Source organism: Leptodactylus fuscus, chromosome 5, assembly GCF_031893055.1.
Source record: "Leptodactylus fuscus isolate aLepFus1 chromosome 5, aLepFus1.hap2, whole genome shotgun sequence".
In the NCBI taxonomy this organism is placed as follows: Eukaryota; Metazoa; Chordata; class Amphibia; order Anura; family Leptodactylidae; genus Leptodactylus; species Leptodactylus fuscus.
This window is the reverse complement of record NC_134269.1, coordinates 10,097,732-10,115,403: the sequence shown is the minus strand read 5'-3', so window position 1 is coordinate 10,115,403 and position 17,672 is coordinate 10,097,732. Positions and strand designations below refer to the sequence as shown.

The 17,672-nt window shown below is 49.5% G+C and overlaps 1 protein-coding gene across 1 annotated transcript; it reads left to right on the top strand.

The window, feature by feature from the left end:
* The first annotated feature begins 2,109 nt into the window (after nucleotides 1-2,109).
* On the top strand, nucleotides 2,110-15,908 carry SLC25A11 (solute carrier family 25 member 11). Its single transcript, XM_075272415.1, has 8 exons — nucleotides 2,110-2,265; nucleotides 9,983-10,135; nucleotides 12,231-12,437; nucleotides 12,526-12,616; nucleotides 12,705-12,795; nucleotides 12,902-13,001; nucleotides 13,428-13,479; nucleotides 14,395-15,908. Exons 1-8 carry the CDS (start codon nucleotides 2,195-2,197, stop codon nucleotides 14,548-14,550), a joined length of 921 nt encoding a protein of 306 aa, XP_075128516.1. The 5' UTR covers nucleotides 2,110-2,194; the 3' UTR covers nucleotides 14,551-15,908.
* The last annotated feature ends 1,764 nt before the right edge of the window (nucleotides 15,909-17,672 follow it).

Sequence of the window (17,672 nt, the reverse complement as noted above, 5' to 3'; positions counted from 1 at the left end):
GGGAACACGTCGTCACCTCCAAACAATAGTGACGCAGGTGAGAGCGACAGCAATACTCTACACCGAAACATAGAAATGTATTACTTATCTCTACTATCTACGACTCAAACCGGGCGGGACCACTCCAAAGATGGAGACCATGTCCTATCTCGGTTTACAACTCTGAGGACGGAGGAGAACATGACTTAATACAAGCTGAATATTTTGAGGGTAAAGGAGAACCTGTAGGACATGTCCTATACAAGATGGCTGCTTTGAGGAGCCCATATTCTATACAGGGTGACTATAGAGAGCATGGAGAAAACCATGTCCTATATAGAGTGACGACTTTGAGGATGGAGAAGAACATGTCCACTAGAGGTTCTAGACAAGGATGAAGGCTTAGAGGTTGGAGAAAACTATGTTCTCTACAGGGTAAGTGTATTGGGGTAGAAGACAATGTCCTATATAGAGTGGCTAAACTGTCTGCACTACAGGTTAAGCATGGAGGAGAACAGGTCCTCTATAGGGTGACTACTTCGAGGATGGAGAAAATCATGTCCAATACATGGTGGGGATGAAAAAGAACATGTCCTCTATAGGGTGACTACTTTGAGGGTGGAGGAGACCATGTTCTCCACAGTGTGCTTATACAAAGAATGGAGGAGACCATGTCCTCTACAGGCTGAAGTTGGAGGAGAACATGTTCTACACAGGGTGACTGAGGGCAGAGGAGACCATGTTCTCTGAAGGTTGAGGAAAAGAGAGACCTTTAGATGTCCTACAAGGAGACTACTTAGAAGTAGAGATGTCCATGTCCACTACCAATTGAGGATGACGACGACCATGACCTATACGTATATCTCTAGGTGGTGACTTTTGCTCTCTATTTATTTTGTGTAGTGGACCGGTGACCTCCGTGTTGTTTGCTTTCTCATTGACCGCGTATCTCCTAATTGTCGTTAATGATTACTAGTCATACACATCAACAAGCCTGACCTGAGCGAGGTACATCCTCGTCTAATGAGTTTATTGCACGTTCTATCAGTTACGACATCTCTTAGACCAGGAGACGATACGCTCGGCGTCCCCGCTTATCATCTTCTGTCAGTGAGACCGCCATATTCTCTACCGACTCCTCCTCATGAGCTCTCTGAGCTGTTCCTCTATAGGTTCTGGCTGTGGGCTAGCTATAGGTGCTAGTGGGGTGGACGACGACGACACTGAGCCTCCATGATGAAATGTGCGCCCTACACGGTAGCGGTAAAGATGGCCGCCAGTCTTGCCGCCAGTCTTGGGGATGGAGCAAGAAAAACATTGACAAAGTTCAGGTCAAGGCAAGCCATTTACAACCGATATAGCAGATCACACAAGTGACATATACGTATCGGCACTGTAATATCACGCCATCAATGCAGAAGACAAATAAAACGGAGGCCACTTTACGGCGTGCTGGAGCCTATGGCCGTGGGATGTGTGAGTATATAGTGGCGCCAAAGAGAACAAAACACGGTATGACCGATCTGTAGAAGTAATATGGAGAATCGTGAATTCGTAACGCACGTAAATTGCACATTTTAGATATAATGTTCGGGCGCACAGCCATCATGGTGACATGTCAATGTGCGACTATGGCGTATTGTGAATGATGTGAATGATCAGTTTACATTCACAGTTAGTTTACATTACAGAGATTCTACGGCCGCCACAAGCGCCGTCCTGTGGTGATCACCTGACGTGAACTAATATGGCTGATAATGCGGGAATCACCCCAAAAACAGCAAAAAAATCTATAAATTTTCAATAATATGTTATTTTAAAAAACAAAACTTTATTGATATCCACAAACATGACATATCTTAATAACCTCGTTATACAGAATCCAAAATGGCCGCCGCTGCACTTAGCCAGCAGTTTGCCCTTAACCAAAATGGCGGGTTAGTTCCAGCAGAAATAATCCGTTTACGGTGTAGAATTCGGCGACCATTAGCCCCGCAGTCCTCCCTAAGACACCCTCATATTCACCTCAAAATATCCTTCTCTGAGGGGTTATTTTCTCTCCCCACGTCAAACATGGCCGCCAGCGCGCTGTTGCCCTCTTCCAATATGGCCGCCGGGTCCTGCATTTGTGTACGTCAGCAAAGTCCCGCCCCCTCGCTGAGCTCACACACCTCCCGTGTCACCTTGGGGGTCTCTCCGGTCAGTCGGTGACAAGATGGCAGCAACCAGCGGCAAGGAGAGGACCTCCCCCAAGGCCATCAAGTTCCTGTTCGGGGGACTGGCCGGGTAATGTCCGGAACCTGCGGCGGGGTCCCCGGGGAGTGACTGAGGCATGGGTGCCGGAGCTCCCCTCTAATTCACCATAGAAATGGGGGGGCCCTGTAATGTGCTATAGTAATGGGGGCCTCTGTAATGTGCTATAGTAATGGGGGCCCCTGTAATGTGCTATAGTAATGGGGGCCCCTGTAATTTACCATAGTAATGGGGGCCCCTGTAATTCACCATAGTAATGGGGGGCCCCTGTAATTCACCATAGTAATGGGGGGCCCCTGTAATGTGCTATAGTAATGGGGGGCCCCTGTAATGTGCTATAGTAATGGGGGCCCCTGTAATGTGCTATAGTAATGGGGGCCCCTGTAATTTACCATAGTAATGGGGGCCCCTGTAATTCACCATAGTAATGGGGGGCCCCTGTAATTCACCATAGTAATGGGGGGCCCCTGTAATGTGCTATAGTAATGGGGGGCCCCTGTAATGTGCTATAGTAATGGGGGCCCCTGTAATGTGCTATAGTAATGGGGGGCCCCTGTAATGTGCTATAGTAATGGGGGGCCCCTGTAATGTGCTATAGTAATGGGGGGCCCCTGTAATGTGCTATAGTAATGGGGGGCCCCTGTAATGTGCTATAGTAATGGGGGGCCCCTGTAATGTGCTATAGTAATGGGGGCCCCTGTAATGTGCTATAGTAATGGGGGGCCCCTGTAATGTGCTATAGTAATGGGGGGCCCCTGTAATGTGCTATAGTAATGGGGGCCCCTGTAATGTGCTATAGTAATGGGGGGCCCCTGTAATGTGCTATAGTAATGGGGGGCCCCTGTAATGTGCTATAGTAATGGGGGGCCCCTGTAATGTGCTATAGTAATGGGGGCCCCTGTAATATGCTGTAGTAATGGGGGCCCCTGTAATGTGCTATAGTAATGGGGGGCCCCTGTAATGTGCTATAGTAATGGGGGGCCCCTGTAATGTGCTATAGTAATGGGGGGCCCCCTGTAATGTGCTATAGTAATGGGGGGCCCCTGTAATGTGCTATAGTAATGGGGGCCCCTGTAATTCACCATAGTAATTGGGGGGTCCCTGTAATTCACCATAGTAATGGGGGGCCCCTGTAATGTGCTATAGTAATGGGGGGCCCCTGTAATGTGCTATAGTAATGGGGGCCCCTGTAATGTGCTATAGTAATGGGGGGCCCCTGTAATGTGCTATAGTAATGGGGGCCCCTGTAATGTGCTATAGTAATGGGGGGCCCCTGTAATGTGCTATAGTAATGGGGGGCCCCTGTAATGTGCTATAGTAATGGGGGGCCCCTGTAATGTGCTATAGTAATGGGGGCCCCTGTAATGTGCTGTAGTAATGGGGGCCCCTGTAATGTGCTATAGTAATGGGGGGCCCCTGTAATGTGCTATAGTAATGGGGGGCCCCTGTAATGTGCTATAGTAATGGGGGGCCCCCTGTAATGTGCTATAGTAATGGGGGGCCCCCTGTAATGTGCTATAGTAATGGGGGGCCCCTGTAATGTGCTATAGTAATGGGGGCCCCTGTAATTCACCATAGTAATGGGGGCCCCTGTAATTCACCATAGTAATTGGGGGGTCCCTGTAATTCACCATAGTAATGGGGGGCCCCTGTAATGTGCTATAGTAATGGGGGGCCCCTGTAATGTGCTATAGTAATGGGGGCCCCTGTAATGTGCTATAGTAATGGGGGGCCCCTGTAATGTGCTATAGTAATGGGGGGCCCCTGTAATGTGCTATAGTAATGGGGGGCCCCTGTAATGTGCTATAGTAATGGGGGCCCCTGTAATGTGCTATAGTAATGGGGGCCCCTGTAATGTGCTATAGTAATGGGGGCCCCTGTAATTCACCATAGTAATGGGGGCCCCTGTAATTCACCATAGTAATGGGGGGCCCCTGTAATTCACCATAGTAATGGGGGGCCCCTGTAATGTGCTATAGTAATGGGGGGCCCCTGTAATGTGCTATAGTAATGGGGGCCCCTGTAATGTGTTATAGTAATGGGGGGCCCCTGTAATGTGTTATAGTAATGGGGGCCCCTGTAATGTGCTATAGTAATGGGGGGCCCCTGTAATGTGCTATAGTAATGGGGGCCCCTGTAATTCACCATAGTAATGGGGGCCCCTGTAATTCACCATAGTAATTGGGGGCCCCTGTAATGTGCTATAGTAATGGGGCCCCTGTAATGTGCTATAGTAATGGGGGCCCCTGTAATGTGCTATAGTAATGGGGGGCCCCTGTAATGTGCTATAGTAATGGGGGCCCCTGTAATGTGCTATAGTAATGGGGGCCCCTGTAATTCACCATAGTAATTGGGGGCCCCTGTAATTCACCATAGTAATGGGGGGCCCCTGTAATTAGCTATGGTGGTGTATGATTCTATCACTGGCTGGGGGTGCAGGTCACGTGTGCAGGTTACTGTCTATACGTCTCTCCGTCCTTACCATGCATAGCTTTGTATGGAGACCATCAGCAGGTAGGTAGAGCTGGATGCTGCTTGTTACAGTTTTATTAGATTGTAACCGCAGCTTGTGAGTCCAGTCAGAGCAGCTCACGGGGGATCAGATCTGGCTGCTGCGCCCGGCCTGCCTGCTGATGGTTTCCTTATCACAACTTTACAAGTAAATAATTGTGCTGAAAATAAGAAACGTAAAGAGTCAGGAAGTAACGCTATATAGTGGTGTGATGTAGTATATAGTATATAGTGGTGTGATGCAGTATACAGTGATATATAGTGGTGTGATATAGTATATAGTGGTGTGATGCAGTATACAGTGATATATAGTGGTGTGACAGTATATAGTGATGTGTGCGGGGTAGAGGGAAGGAAGTGATGTCACTGACCATATGATACACGCTGACATTCTCTTGTGTAATAAGAGGATTATATCCGGTGCGCCCCCTGCAGTATTATTGTTTTGTAGAGCTGTATAAAAAAACCAAAAAAACTTGATCGTCTTCAGTAGTTCATCCCTTTTTAATAGCTAACTAATAACGATTACAACGTTTCGGACCTCTTCGGCTCCTTTCTCAAGTAAATTAAATGTCATTAGTAATTGGTAGAAAAAGTGTAAACACTTCCAGGTCCTTATCAGTTCTCAGGGTCTCAGGTCAGTGATTTCTGTAAGATGCCATAAATCCATGTGACAGATTCATCCCCTCTCCAGTGTATGAAGCCGGGTCATGAGTTTGTACTCATAAATCCGTCGTTCTTTCTTTGATTTAAAATTCCCTCTTAAAACCAAAACTTTCATGTGATCAGTGATATTATGATCCTCGTTGCAGAAATGTTTTAATACGGGAAGGTCCAGTCTTTGTTCTCTAATTGTATGGCGATGTGAGTTCATTCTTATTCTGAGTTTCTGACCGGTCTCTCCAACATACAGATTATCAGTGGGACACTTGGTGCACATTATTACATACACTACATTGGGTGGGTGCACATTATTACATACACTACATTGGGTGGCTGCAGGTCAAGGTACCTGGGGTTTTATATTCCCTGTTAGAGTTTGGTATCTCTATGCTGTCAGTGGTCAGTATGTGAGGTGCAAAACCTGCCCTCATATGTGTGTGTACTGGTGTAGCGGTGATATGTGTGTGTGTGTGTGTACTGGTGTAGCGGTGATGTGTGTGTGTGTACTGGTGTAGCGGTGATGTGTGTGTGTGTACTGGTGTAGCGGTGATGTGTGTGTGTGTGTGTACTGGTGTAGCGGTGATGTGTGTGTGTACTGGTGTAGCGGTGATGTGTGTGTGTGCTGGTGTAGTGGTGATGTGTGTGTGTGTGCTGGTATAGCGGTGATGTGTGTGTGTGCTGGTGTAGCGGTGATGTGTGTGTGTGTGCTGGTGTAGCGGTGATGTGTGTGTGTGCTGGTGTAGCGGTGATGTGTGTGTGTGCTGGTGTAGCGGTGATGTGTGTGTGTGCTGGTGTAGCGGTGATGTGTGTGCTGGTGTAGCGGTGATGTGTGTGCTGGTGTAGCGGTGATGTGTGTGTGTGCTGGTGTAGCGGTGATGTGTGTGTGCGCTGGTGTAGCGGTGATGTGTGTGTGTGCTGGTGTAGCGGTGATGTGTGTGTGTGCTGGTGTAGCGGTGATGTGTGTGTGTGTGTACTGGTGTAGCGGTGATGTGTGTGTGTGTGTGTGTGCTGGTGTAGCGGTGATGTGTGTGTGTGCTGGTGTAGCGGTGATGTGTGTGTGTGTGTGCTGGTGTAGCGGTGATGTGTGTGTGTGTGCTGGTGTAGCGGTGATGTGTGTGTGTGCTGGTGTAGCGGTGATGTGTGTGTGTGCTGGTGTAGCGGTGATGTGTGTGTGTGCTGGTGTAGCGGTGATGTGTGTGTGTGCTGGTGTAGCGGTGATGTGTGTATGTGCTGGTGTAGCGGTGATGTGTGTGTGTGCTGGTGTAGCGGTGATGTGTGTGTGTGCTGGTGTAGCGGTGATGTGTGTGTGTGCTGGTGTAGCGGTGATGTGTGTGTGTGCTGGTGTAGCGGTGATGTGTGTGTGTGTGTGTGTACTGGTGTAGCGGTGATGTGTGTGTGTGTGTGTGTGCTGGTGTAGCGGTGATGTGTGTGTGTGCTGGTGTAGCGGTGATGTGTGTGTGTGTGCTGGTGTAGCGGTGATGTGTGTGTGTGTGCTGGTGTAGCGGTGATGTGTGTGTGTGTGCTGGTGTAGCGGTGATGTGTGTGTGTGTGCTGGTGTAGCGGTGATGTGTGTGTGTGCTGGTGTAGCGGTGATGTGTGTGTGTGCTGGTGTAGCGGTGATGTGTGTGTGTGCTGGTGTAGCGGTGATGTGTGTGTGTGCTGGTGTAGCGGTGATGTGTGTGTGTGCTGGTGTAGCGGTGATGTGTGTGTGTGTGTGTACTGGTGTAGCGGTGATGTGTGTGTGTGTGCTGGTGTAGCGGTGATGTGTGTGTGTGTACTGGTGTAGCGGTGATGTGTGTGTGTGTGTGTGTGTGTGTGTGTGCTGGTGTAGCGGTGATGTGTGTGTGTGTGCTGGTGTAGCGGTGATGTGTGTGTGTGTGCTGGTGTAGCGGTGATGTGTGTGTGTGTGCTGGTGTAGCGGTGATGTGTGTGTGTGCTGGTGTAGCGGTGATGTGTGTGTGTACTGGTGTAGCGGTGATGTGTGTACTGGTGTAGCGGTGATGTGTGTGTGTGCTGGTGTAGCGGTGATGTGTGTGTGTGCTGGTGTAGCGGTGATGTGTGTGTGTACTGGTGTAGCGGTGATGTGTGTGTGTGCTGGTGTAGCGGTGATGTGTGTGTGTACTGGTGTAGCGGTGATGTGTGTGTGTACTGGTGTAGCGGTGATGTGTGTGTGTACTGGTGTAGCGGTGATGTGTGTGTGTACTGGTGTAGCGGTGATGTGTGTGTGTACTGGTGTAGCGGTGATGTGTGTGTGTGCTGGTGTAGTGGTGATGTGTGTGTGTGTGTGCTGGTATAGCGGTGATGTGTGTGTGTGCTGGTGTAGCGGTGATGTGTGTGTGTGTGCTGGTGTAGCGGTGATGTGTGTGTGTGCTGGTGTAGCGGTGATGTGTGTGTGTGCTGGTGTAGCGGTGATGTGTGTGTGTGCTGGTGTAGCGGTGATGTGTGTGTGCGCTGGTGTAGCGGTGATGTGTGTGTGCGCTGGTGTAGCGGTGATGTGTGTGCTGGTGTAGCGGTGATGTGTGTGCTGGTGTAGCGGTGATGTGTGTATGTGCTGGTGTAGCGGTGATGTGTGTGTGTGCTGGTGTAGCGGTGATGTGTGTGTGTGCTGGTGTAGCGGTGATGTGTGTGTGCGCTGGTGTAGCGGTGATGTGTGTGTGCGCTGGTGTAGCGGTGATGTGTGTGTGTGCTGGTGTAGCGGTGATGTGTGTGTGTGTGTGTGTGTGTGTACTGGTGTAGCGGTGATGTGTGTGTGTGTGTGTGTGCTGGTGTAGCGGTGATGTGTGTGTGCTGGTGTAGCGGTGATGTGTGTGTGCTGGTGTAGCGGTGATGTGTGTGTGCTGGTGTAGCGGTGATGTGTGTGTGCTGGTGTAGCGGTGATGTGTGTGTGTGCTGGTGTAGCGGTGATGTGTGTGTGTGCTGGTGTAGCGGTGATGTGTGTGTGTGTGTGTGTACTGGTGTAGCGGTGATGTGTGTGCTGGTGTAGCGGTGATGTGTGTGCTGGTGTAGCGGTGTGTGTGTGTGCTGGTGTAGCGGTGATGTGTGTGTGTGTGCTGGTGTAGCGGTGATGTGTGTGTGTGCTGGTGTAGCGGTGATGTGTGTGCTGGTGTAGCGGTGTGTGTGTGTGCTGGTGTAGCGGTGTGTGTGTGTGTGCTGGTGTAGCGGTGATGTGTGTGTGCTGGTGTGGCGGTGATGTGTGTGCTGGTGTAGCGGTGATGTGTGTGTGTGCTGGTGTAGCGGTGATGTGTGTGTGTGCTGGTGTAGCGGTGATGTGTGTGCTGGTGTAGCGGTGATGTGTGTGTGTGCTGGTGTAGCGGTGATGTGTGTGCTGGTGTAGCGGTGTGTGTGTGTGCTGGTGTAGCGGTGATGTGTGTGTGTGTGCTGGTGTAGCGGTGATGTGTGTGTGTGCTGGTGTAGCGGTGTGTGTGTGTGCTGGTGTAGCGGTGATGTGTGTGTGTGTGCTGGTGTAGCGGTGATGTGTGTGTCTGTGTGCTGGTGTAGCGGTGATGTGTGTGCTGGTGTAGCGGTGATGTGTGTGTCTGTGTGCTGGTGTAGCGGTGTGTGTGTGTGCTGGTGTAGCGGTGATGTGTGTGTGTGTGCTGGTGTAGCGGTGATGTGTGTGTCTGTGTGCTGGTGTAGCGGTGATGTGTGTGCTGGTGTAGCGGTGATGTGTGTGCTGGTGTAGCGGTGATGTGTGTGTCTGTGTGCTGGTGTAGCGGTGATGTGTGTGTCTGTGTGCTGGTGTAGCGGTGTGTGTGTGTGCTGGTGTAGCGGTGATGTGTGTGTGTGTGCTGGTGTAGCGGTGATGTGTGTGCTGGTGTAGCGGTGTGTGTGTGTGCTGGTGTAGCGGTGATGTGTGTGTGTGTGCTGGTGTAGCGGTGATGTGTGTGCTGGTGTAGCGGTGATGTGTGTGCTGGTGTAGCGGTGATGTGTGTGCTGGTGTAGCGGTGATGTGTGTGTGTGCTGGTGTAGCGGTGATGTGTGTGTGTGCTGGTGTAGCGGTGATGTGTGTGCTGGTGTAGCGGTGATGTGTGTGTGTGCTGGTGTAGCGGTGATGTGTGTGTGTGCTGGTGTAGCGGTGATGTGTGTGTCTGTGTGCACGGTTATAGCGCAGGTGAAAGTCTAATCACCCATTGATAAGATAGGCAGTGTCAGTACTACAGCTGTGTCAGCAGGACTAGGTGACTGCTCTGTCCCCTCCACTGGCTGCAGGCAGGTCACAGCAGAGGGTTTGTTACAATGTATCACTTTAGATATCACTCTAAAAACAGCGTTATCTAATTATCTTATTCCTGATTAATTTTACCTGCACTGATACATTGTAACAAACCCTCAAGGACTGGCAAAGTAACTATAAACAGTATGACCCTCCCTTTTACGTCTTTTGACCTTTTACCACGACCTTTGGATTGGGGAGGGGTCAGCGGACATGTGCCAGGACTGTGGATCGGATAAGCTTAGGTCAGGGCTGCCCGTGATGTCACCAGAGCAGCCATTTTTATTCTTCTGATTATTTCCATAGAGGCGGGGCTTGTCACTAATGCTGCCATCACTGATGACATCATCTTTCTGCTTGCAGGATGGGCGCCACCGTGTTTGTCCAGCCGCTGGACCTGGTGAAGAACCGAATGCAGCTGAGTGGAGAGGGCGCCAAGACCAAGGAGTACAAGACCAGCTTCCATGCCGTGGGGAGTATCCTGAGGAACGAGGGCGTGCGGGGCATCTACACAGGGTGAGAGACGCCCCACTGTATGTCACCCTATAGGAGGAGGGGCAGACTCATAGCTCCCTTCTGTATCACCCTATAGGAGGAGGGGCAGACTCATAGCTCCCTTCTGTATCACCCTATAGGAGGAGGGGCAGACTCATAGCTCCCTTCTGTATCACCCTATAGGAGGAGGAGCAGACTCATAGCTCCCTTCTGTATCACCCTATAGGAGGAGGGGCAGACTCATAGCTCCCTTCTGTATCACCCTATAGGAGGAGGGGCAGACTAATAGCTCCCTTCTGTCTGTATCACCCTATAGGAGGAGGGGCAGACTCATAGCTCCCTTCTGTATCACCCTATAGGAGGAGGGGCAGACTCATAGCTCCCTTCTGTATCACCCTATAGGAGGAGGAGCAGACTCATAGCTCCCTTCTGTATCACCCTATAGGAGGAGGGGCAGACTCATAGCTCCCTTCTGTCTGTATCACCCTATAGGAGGAGGGGTAGACTCATAGCTCCCTTCTGTATCACCCTATAGGAGGAGGGGCAGACTCATAGCTCCCTTCTGTATCACCCTATAGGAGGAGGGGCAGACTAATAGCTCCCTTCTGTCTGTATCACCCTATAGGAGGAGGGGCAGACTCATAGCTCCCATCTGTATCGCCCTATAGGAGGAGGGGCAGACTCATAGCTCCCTTCTGTATCACCCTATAGGAGGAGGGGCAGACTCATAGCTCCCTTCTGTATCACCCTATAGGAGGAGGGGCAGACTCATAGCTCCCTTCTGTATCACCCTATAGGAGGAGGGGCAGACTCATAGCTCCCTTCTGTATCACCCTATAGGAGGAGGGGCAGACTCATAGCTCCCTTCTGTATCACCCTATAGGAGGAGGGGCAGACTCATAGCTCCCTTCTGTATCACCCTATAGGAGGAGGGGCAGACTCATAGCTCCCTTCTGTATCACCCTATAGGAGGAGGGGCAGACTCATAGCTCCCTTCTGTCTGTATCACCCTATAGGAGGAGGGGCAGACTCATAGCTCCCTTCTGTACCACCCTATAGGGGGAGGGGCATACTCATAGCTCCCTTCTGTCTGTATCACCCTATAGGAGGAGGGGAAGACTCATAGCTCCCTTCTGTATCACCCTATAGGAGGAGGGGCAGACTCATAGCTCCCTTCTGTATCACCCTATAGGAGGAGGGGCAGACTCATAGCTCCCTTCTGTATCACCCTATAGGAGGAGGAGCAGACTCATAGCTCCCTTCTGTATCACCCTATAGGAGGAGGAGCAGACTCATAGCTCCCTTCTGTATCACCCTATAGGAGGAGGGGCAGACTCATAGCTCCCTTCTGTATCACCCTATAGGAGGAGGGGCAGACTCATAGCTCCCTTCTGTCTGTATCACCCTATAGGAGGAGGGGCAGACTCATAGCTCCCTTCTGTATCACCCTATAGGAGGAGGGGCAGACTCATAGCTCCCTTCTGTCTGTACCACCCTATAGGGGGAGGGGCAGACTCAGAGCTCCCTTCTGTACCACCCTATAGGAGGAGGGGCAGACTCATAGCTCCCTTCTGTATCACCCTATAGGAGGAGGAGCAGACTCATAGCTCCCTTCTGTCTGTATCACCCTATAGGAGGAGGGGCAGACTCATAGCTCCCTTCTGTATCACCCTATAGGAGGAGGGGCAGACTCATAGCTCCCTTCTGTATCACCCTATAGGAGGAGGAGCAGACTCATAGCTCCCTTCTGTCTGTATCACCCTATAGGAGGAGGGGCAGACTCATAGCTCCCTTCTGTATCACCCTATAGGAGGAGGGGCAGACTCATAGCTCCCTTCTGTATCACCCTATAGGAGGAGGGGCAGACTCATAGCTCCCTTCTGTATCACCCTATAGGAGGAGGGGCAGACTCATAGCTCCCTTCTGTATCACCCTATAGGAGGAGGGGCAGACTCATAGCTCCCTTCTGTCTGTATCACCCTATAGGAGGAGGGGCAGACTCATAGCTCCCTTCTGTATCACCCTATAGGAGGAGGGGCAGACTCATAGCTCCCTTCTGTATCACCCTATAGGAGGAGGGGCATACCATTAAGCTTTCTCTCTCTCTGCTCCTCAGGTTATCCGCCGGTTTGCTGCGTCAGGCGACTTACACGACCACACGACTCGGTATTTACACCATTCTCTTTGAGAAGCTGACAAAACCAGACGGGACTCCCCCTAACTTCCTCATGAAGGCAGCGATAGGGATGACGGCCGGGGCCACAGGGGCCTTTGTGGGGACTCCTGCTGAGGTTGCGTTGATCAGGATGACAGCAGATGGGAGGTAAGTGTTACAGAGAGCGCCCCCGGTGGCTGTAACAAACTATTAGGAGAGGGCTGAGACTAGTAATGGGGTCCTTGTTCTCGTGCAGGTTACCTCCAGATCAGAGGAGAGGATACAGCAACGTCTTCAATGCTCTGGTCAGGATGAGCCGTGAGGAGGGCGTCACCACACTGTGGAGGGTGGGTGTAGTTGTATCGACATGATCTGACCTGTCATGGCGTCCTGGTCGAGCATTACCCATCATCCCCTTCTCTTTCCCTCTCTCAGGGTTGTATACCTACTATGGCGCGGGCCGTGGTCGTCAACGCTGCCCAGCTGGCGTCTTATTCTCAGTCCAAGCAGTTTCTTCTGGATTCTGGTGAGATGACAATGTGCGGCCGCCATCGTCCCTGAGGGGATGGGGTGTCCTTTAGGGTGTAACCCTGGCTGGACTAAGAGTCTGACCCCCTGTCCTTGTCCTGTAGGCTACTTCCGGGATGACATTCTGTGCCACTTCTGTGCCAGTATGATCAGTGGACTGGTCACCACAGCGGCCTCAATGCCTGTAGACATCGCCAAGACCAGGTAAGTGACCACATACAGTCAGATTTCTTGCTATCCTGCCCTCATACATCAGGTACTTCTTGCTGCGCTTCATCCTCACCCTGCTGGTTCACAAACATAGTACCAGAATTACAGACTGACACTTAAAGGGGCAGTGCAGTAGGAGAAGGAGAGCAGATGTGTTACAGCGCCCCCAAGGGGTATAGCCTAGGTGCATGCATTTGTCTGCCAACAGTCCTGCATGTCTTACATAAGGTAATGTGAGATCCTTAATGTTCACCACCCAGAATAGTAGTATAAAGTAATGAAAGGGTTAAGTCTCCTAAAGCAGGACATAGGGCAGGTGAGAGAGGAGAGTAACTATGGGGGTCTCCGAGTATCGGGACAGGGGCTATAGATCATTGTCTGCTGATATTGATCCAGAATAATCTCTCTTCCTGCCCACAGGATACAGAACATGCGGATGATCGATGGGAAACCGGAATATAAAAATGGACTGGTGAGTGAACACCCCATAAAGGGGCTGCATATAGGGTGACTGACTGTCCTGCTGAGTGGCCTCTTACTGATAGGGTGTATCCACAGAAATAGCCTACACATCCTGTATTATACTCCAGAGCTGCGCTCACTATTCTGCTGGTGCAGTCACTGTGTACATACATTACATTACTTATCCTGTATTATACTCCAGAGCTGCGCTCACTATTCTGCTGGTGCAGTCACTGTGTACATACATTACATTACTTATCCTGTATTATACTCCAGAGCTGCGCTCACTATTCTGCTGGTACAGTCACTGTGTACATACATTACATTACTTATCCTGTATTATACTCCAGAGCTGCACTCACTATTCTGCTGGTACAGTCACTGTGTACATACATTACATTACTTCTCCTGTATTATACTCCAGAGCTGCGCTCACTATTCTGCTGGTACAGTTACTGTGTACATACATTACATTACTTATCCTGTATTATACTCCAGACCTGCGCTCACTATTCTGCTGGTACAGTCACTGTGTACATACATTACATTACTTATCCTGTATTATACTCCAGAGCTGCGCTCACTATTCTGCTGGTGCAGTCACTGTGTACATACATTATATTACTTATCCTGTATTATACTCCAGAGCTGCGCTCACTATTCTGCAGATTGTATCCATAGATAGGGTGATCAGAGGTGGACTTATATTGTATATATACTTGGTCTGATCACTAGGGGGCAGACTGTATACTGCCGTTCTAGTTACAAGTGTACATAATATGAGTGATGTACAGATTGCCCCCTAGTGGCAGTGATAAGTAACTGACATGGTTATACTGAGTGAGTGCGGTATTATGGCGGGGGTCCCTTCTCCTTAGTATTCGCCCTTTGGCGCACATTAACCCCGCCTTTCTTTTTTGCACAGGACGTTCTGTATAAAGTGGTCAGACACGAGGGCTTCTTCAGCCTGTGGAAGGGCTTCACCCCGTACTACGCCCGCCTCGGGCCGCACACCGTTTTGACTTTTATCTTCCTGGAGCAGATGAACAAATACTATAAGAAATTCTTCCTGAGCGGATGATGGGACCGGAGCGACACCTGTTCTACCCAAGGCACAAACCCTGCAGCCAAAGTTGTCACCCCCTTCCTCCCTTCCTGCACCTCCTGTCAAGCCGGGAACACAACTAAGCCCCCCCCCCCCCCAAACCTCATCAACTTTTCTTTAACCCTTGTGGTCCTGGTACAGGGTAACGGGAGGGCCATCGTGTCGGGTTTATCCAGTACATTTAAAGGGCACTTCCACCCAAATTTTGCTTATACATGGACAAAAATTTAGGACCATGATGCTTTGCAGGCTGTACCAAATTCAAACCTCTCATAGCCTGGGAGGGGCTTCCTCTCAGGGTTTTTAGCCCCTCCCCTTTAGAGGATTGTGCAATATGAATCCTGTGTCTGGGTGGAGTTGCCCTTTAAATCTCTTTACTTCTCGGTATGTGTTTTAGGCTATTTTTTTGCTTTATTATTCACGCCCCTCCCCCCATAGCGTCTTAATGAATTCTTATTTATATTGGGGTGTTGCCCGAACGCTACCAGGATCTGGCGCATCCCCAATTCATAGTTGGTTTTTGTTTTATTTTTGGGTGTTCTGTCGCTTTAAGAGGCCTGTGGGTGGTTTGAGGCTCCGCGGGGACTACAACTCCCAGCAGATTTCGCCGACACAGACTCCTTTTACGGATCATGGGTATTAATGACACTTCTGATACTACAGTGCAATCGATCAACAAGTCAGGGATCGGGGCGGAGCGCTTTATCTGGGATTTAGGGGGAGGAGCTATGACTCCTATTTATGGATGGGGCCCTTTAAGAGGCGGGGTAAAGCCTGTCTATTTACTTGTGGACATTATTGTATTTTTCACGGTTTTACGCTTTGTTTATAGGGTTAACATAGACTTGGGGTGGCGCCATTTGAATGTCGTATTGAAATGGCGCCACCTATGGTGAAAAAAATAACACACATAAAATCTCTATGCCAGGAGTCTTGGGCATGTCGGCCCTAAACAAAGATACAACTTGATCAAAATGGCCGTAGACTAGGTCGCCCGTACACCCCTCACCCCCCAGCAGGATCGGTCGCGGTTTCCCGAATTTGTATTTATTCTGAGGTGTAAATATGTGGGCCCCGCCCATGTAATATATAGAGATGTATGGGCTCATATGTACATCGCAACATGTATTTTTATATCAAAGTGGCGGGACTCACAGAGCGACCGGATAGTCCCATCTCATAAATATAGATAGTAGGCATGTTGTGGGGCGTGCGTGAGAGTGGGTCAACGCCGCCATCTCGGGGTAATCGCCATCTCGTCGGCCTGCGAAGGTGAGAGAATCTGAATAAAATGTGATTTTGTTGCAAGACTGAGCCGTAACTTTTTGTGTAAACAAACCATGAACGACTGGTAACAATTCCTGGAAGGTCGGTGACTACTTGCTAGAGACAGCTGAAGCCCCACCCACTTCTTCAAGGCGTTGTCCAGAGACAAACTGTTCATAATTTTTGCCCCTCCTACTCCTTAATGGGGAGGGACAAAAGTTTGGCTATTGGCTGAGAGTAATCATGTGACCCTCCCCTTCCTTATTTGTTATGGAGCCAGTGCTATCCCTTCGAATATGGGTGACTACCATCTTGTTCCATGGAAGTTCTTTGACGTCCCCTCCACATTGCACAGACCCATTTTAGGTCTCAAGTAGGGTTGAGCCGATCTTGAAATTTCAGGATCGATTTTAAAATTCGATTTCCGATCGTGAAATTTGCTCAATCGCCGATCAGGATCCGACCTTTTCCCATCCCGATCGCTCAACCCTAATGTTAGCTTTTCCCACTGTGATTGGCCAGTAGCCAAGCATTGTGGGAAATAACCTCCGACCTCGATCCCGCTGGAAAAGAACGGGATCAGAATTCCGATCGTGATCGTGAAATTTACTCAATCGCCGATCGGAATCGGATCTTTTCCGATCCCGATCGCTCAACCGTAGTCTCCAGCAAGAAGAAGGATGTGAAGACTATGTAAGAAGGCATCGAGGATGAGGACACACAAATACGTGTAAGAAAAGGGGAGGGGTATGTCTACTGGGAATTGGGGAGGAGTAGAGTCGCTTAGCCAACTATTTTTGAGGTTTTTGACACTACATAGTGACCAAATCTGAAAACTGAAAAAAAAAATCTTGGGAATTCAAACTTTTTGGATGAGGAAATCTCAAAAATTTCTCTAGATCTGACTGGTGGACAACCAAGAAGAAAGACCAGAAGCAGCACCAACTTTTTGTTTCATGTAGGACCTGTGTGTTTTTGTCATAGTTGAACTTAAGCCCCATCAAGGTTGTCTTCCCACGTTGGATCCATTTCTGTATTCAGTCATGTGGACATGTTGACCTAAGACCGAAATGAAGAAAAACTTGTGTGTTCGGAGCCAAAGGAAGACAAAAAGATCCTTATGAGTCAGTAGTGACCTCCATACCTATAGAAACCCCTCAGACCACTCATGGTCAGGTCCAAATTTCCTTACAAAATTTCTCCGATTTGAAATTGGCCAATTGGATTGACCATAAGAAGTTTCTTTGACCGTTGGATCAAACTATTTTGACTTAAGGGTGCAACAAGTCTGAAAATGGAGAGTTCCATAGTGTGACAAAAAAGCCAAAAATACCATTATTTGGATTCTTTTTGGTCAATTGGAAAAATTCTGAAGTCCTTTTCCCTCTTATATTGGTGGCCAACCATGGTTTTTGGTCCATGAGGTCCATGTGGAGCTTGGTCGTGTTTGACTGGAAAGTGAAGGCCAGACTTGGTGAGATGAGGTGGAGAAGACTTTCGCAGATAGGGTAGGGTGTCTGAGTTTCGAGAAGACCCACCACACTCATCTCCTACATTTTTTGTAAAGAGACTACCAGAGATTACTTAATGTAAAGGAAGGGTTTCCCTTTAACTAATGAGGGATTATAATCTGAGGAACCCATCAGTTTCCTCCACATCTCCTAAAACGTATCATCCATGGTTCCAGAAGTTTCACCTCCCCCACCAATTCCATCTCTTTGGATCCTCGAGTAGATGTCCCTCCACTGAATCCAATGCAGTTGAAAGTTTTTCTTTATCCGCCATTGTTAGTTTTTCAACTGTCAAGTGGGCGGTCCTTGGTGGCAGCAGAT

Excerpts from the sequence above, each read along its gene's own strand:
- SLC25A11 (XM_075272415.1), top strand. The coding sequence starts at position 2,195 with ATGGCAGCAACCAGCGGCAAGGAGAGGACCTCCCCCAAGGCCATCAAG. Across the intron at positions 12,438-12,525 it reads AGGATGACAGCAGATGGGAG|GTTACCTCCAGATCAGAGGA; the intron begins GTAAGTGTTACA and ends GTTCTCGTGCAG. Across the intron at positions 12,796-12,901 it reads GCAGTTTCTTCTGGATTCTG|GCTACTTCCGGGATGACATT; the intron begins GTGAGATGACAA and ends CTTGTCCTGTAG.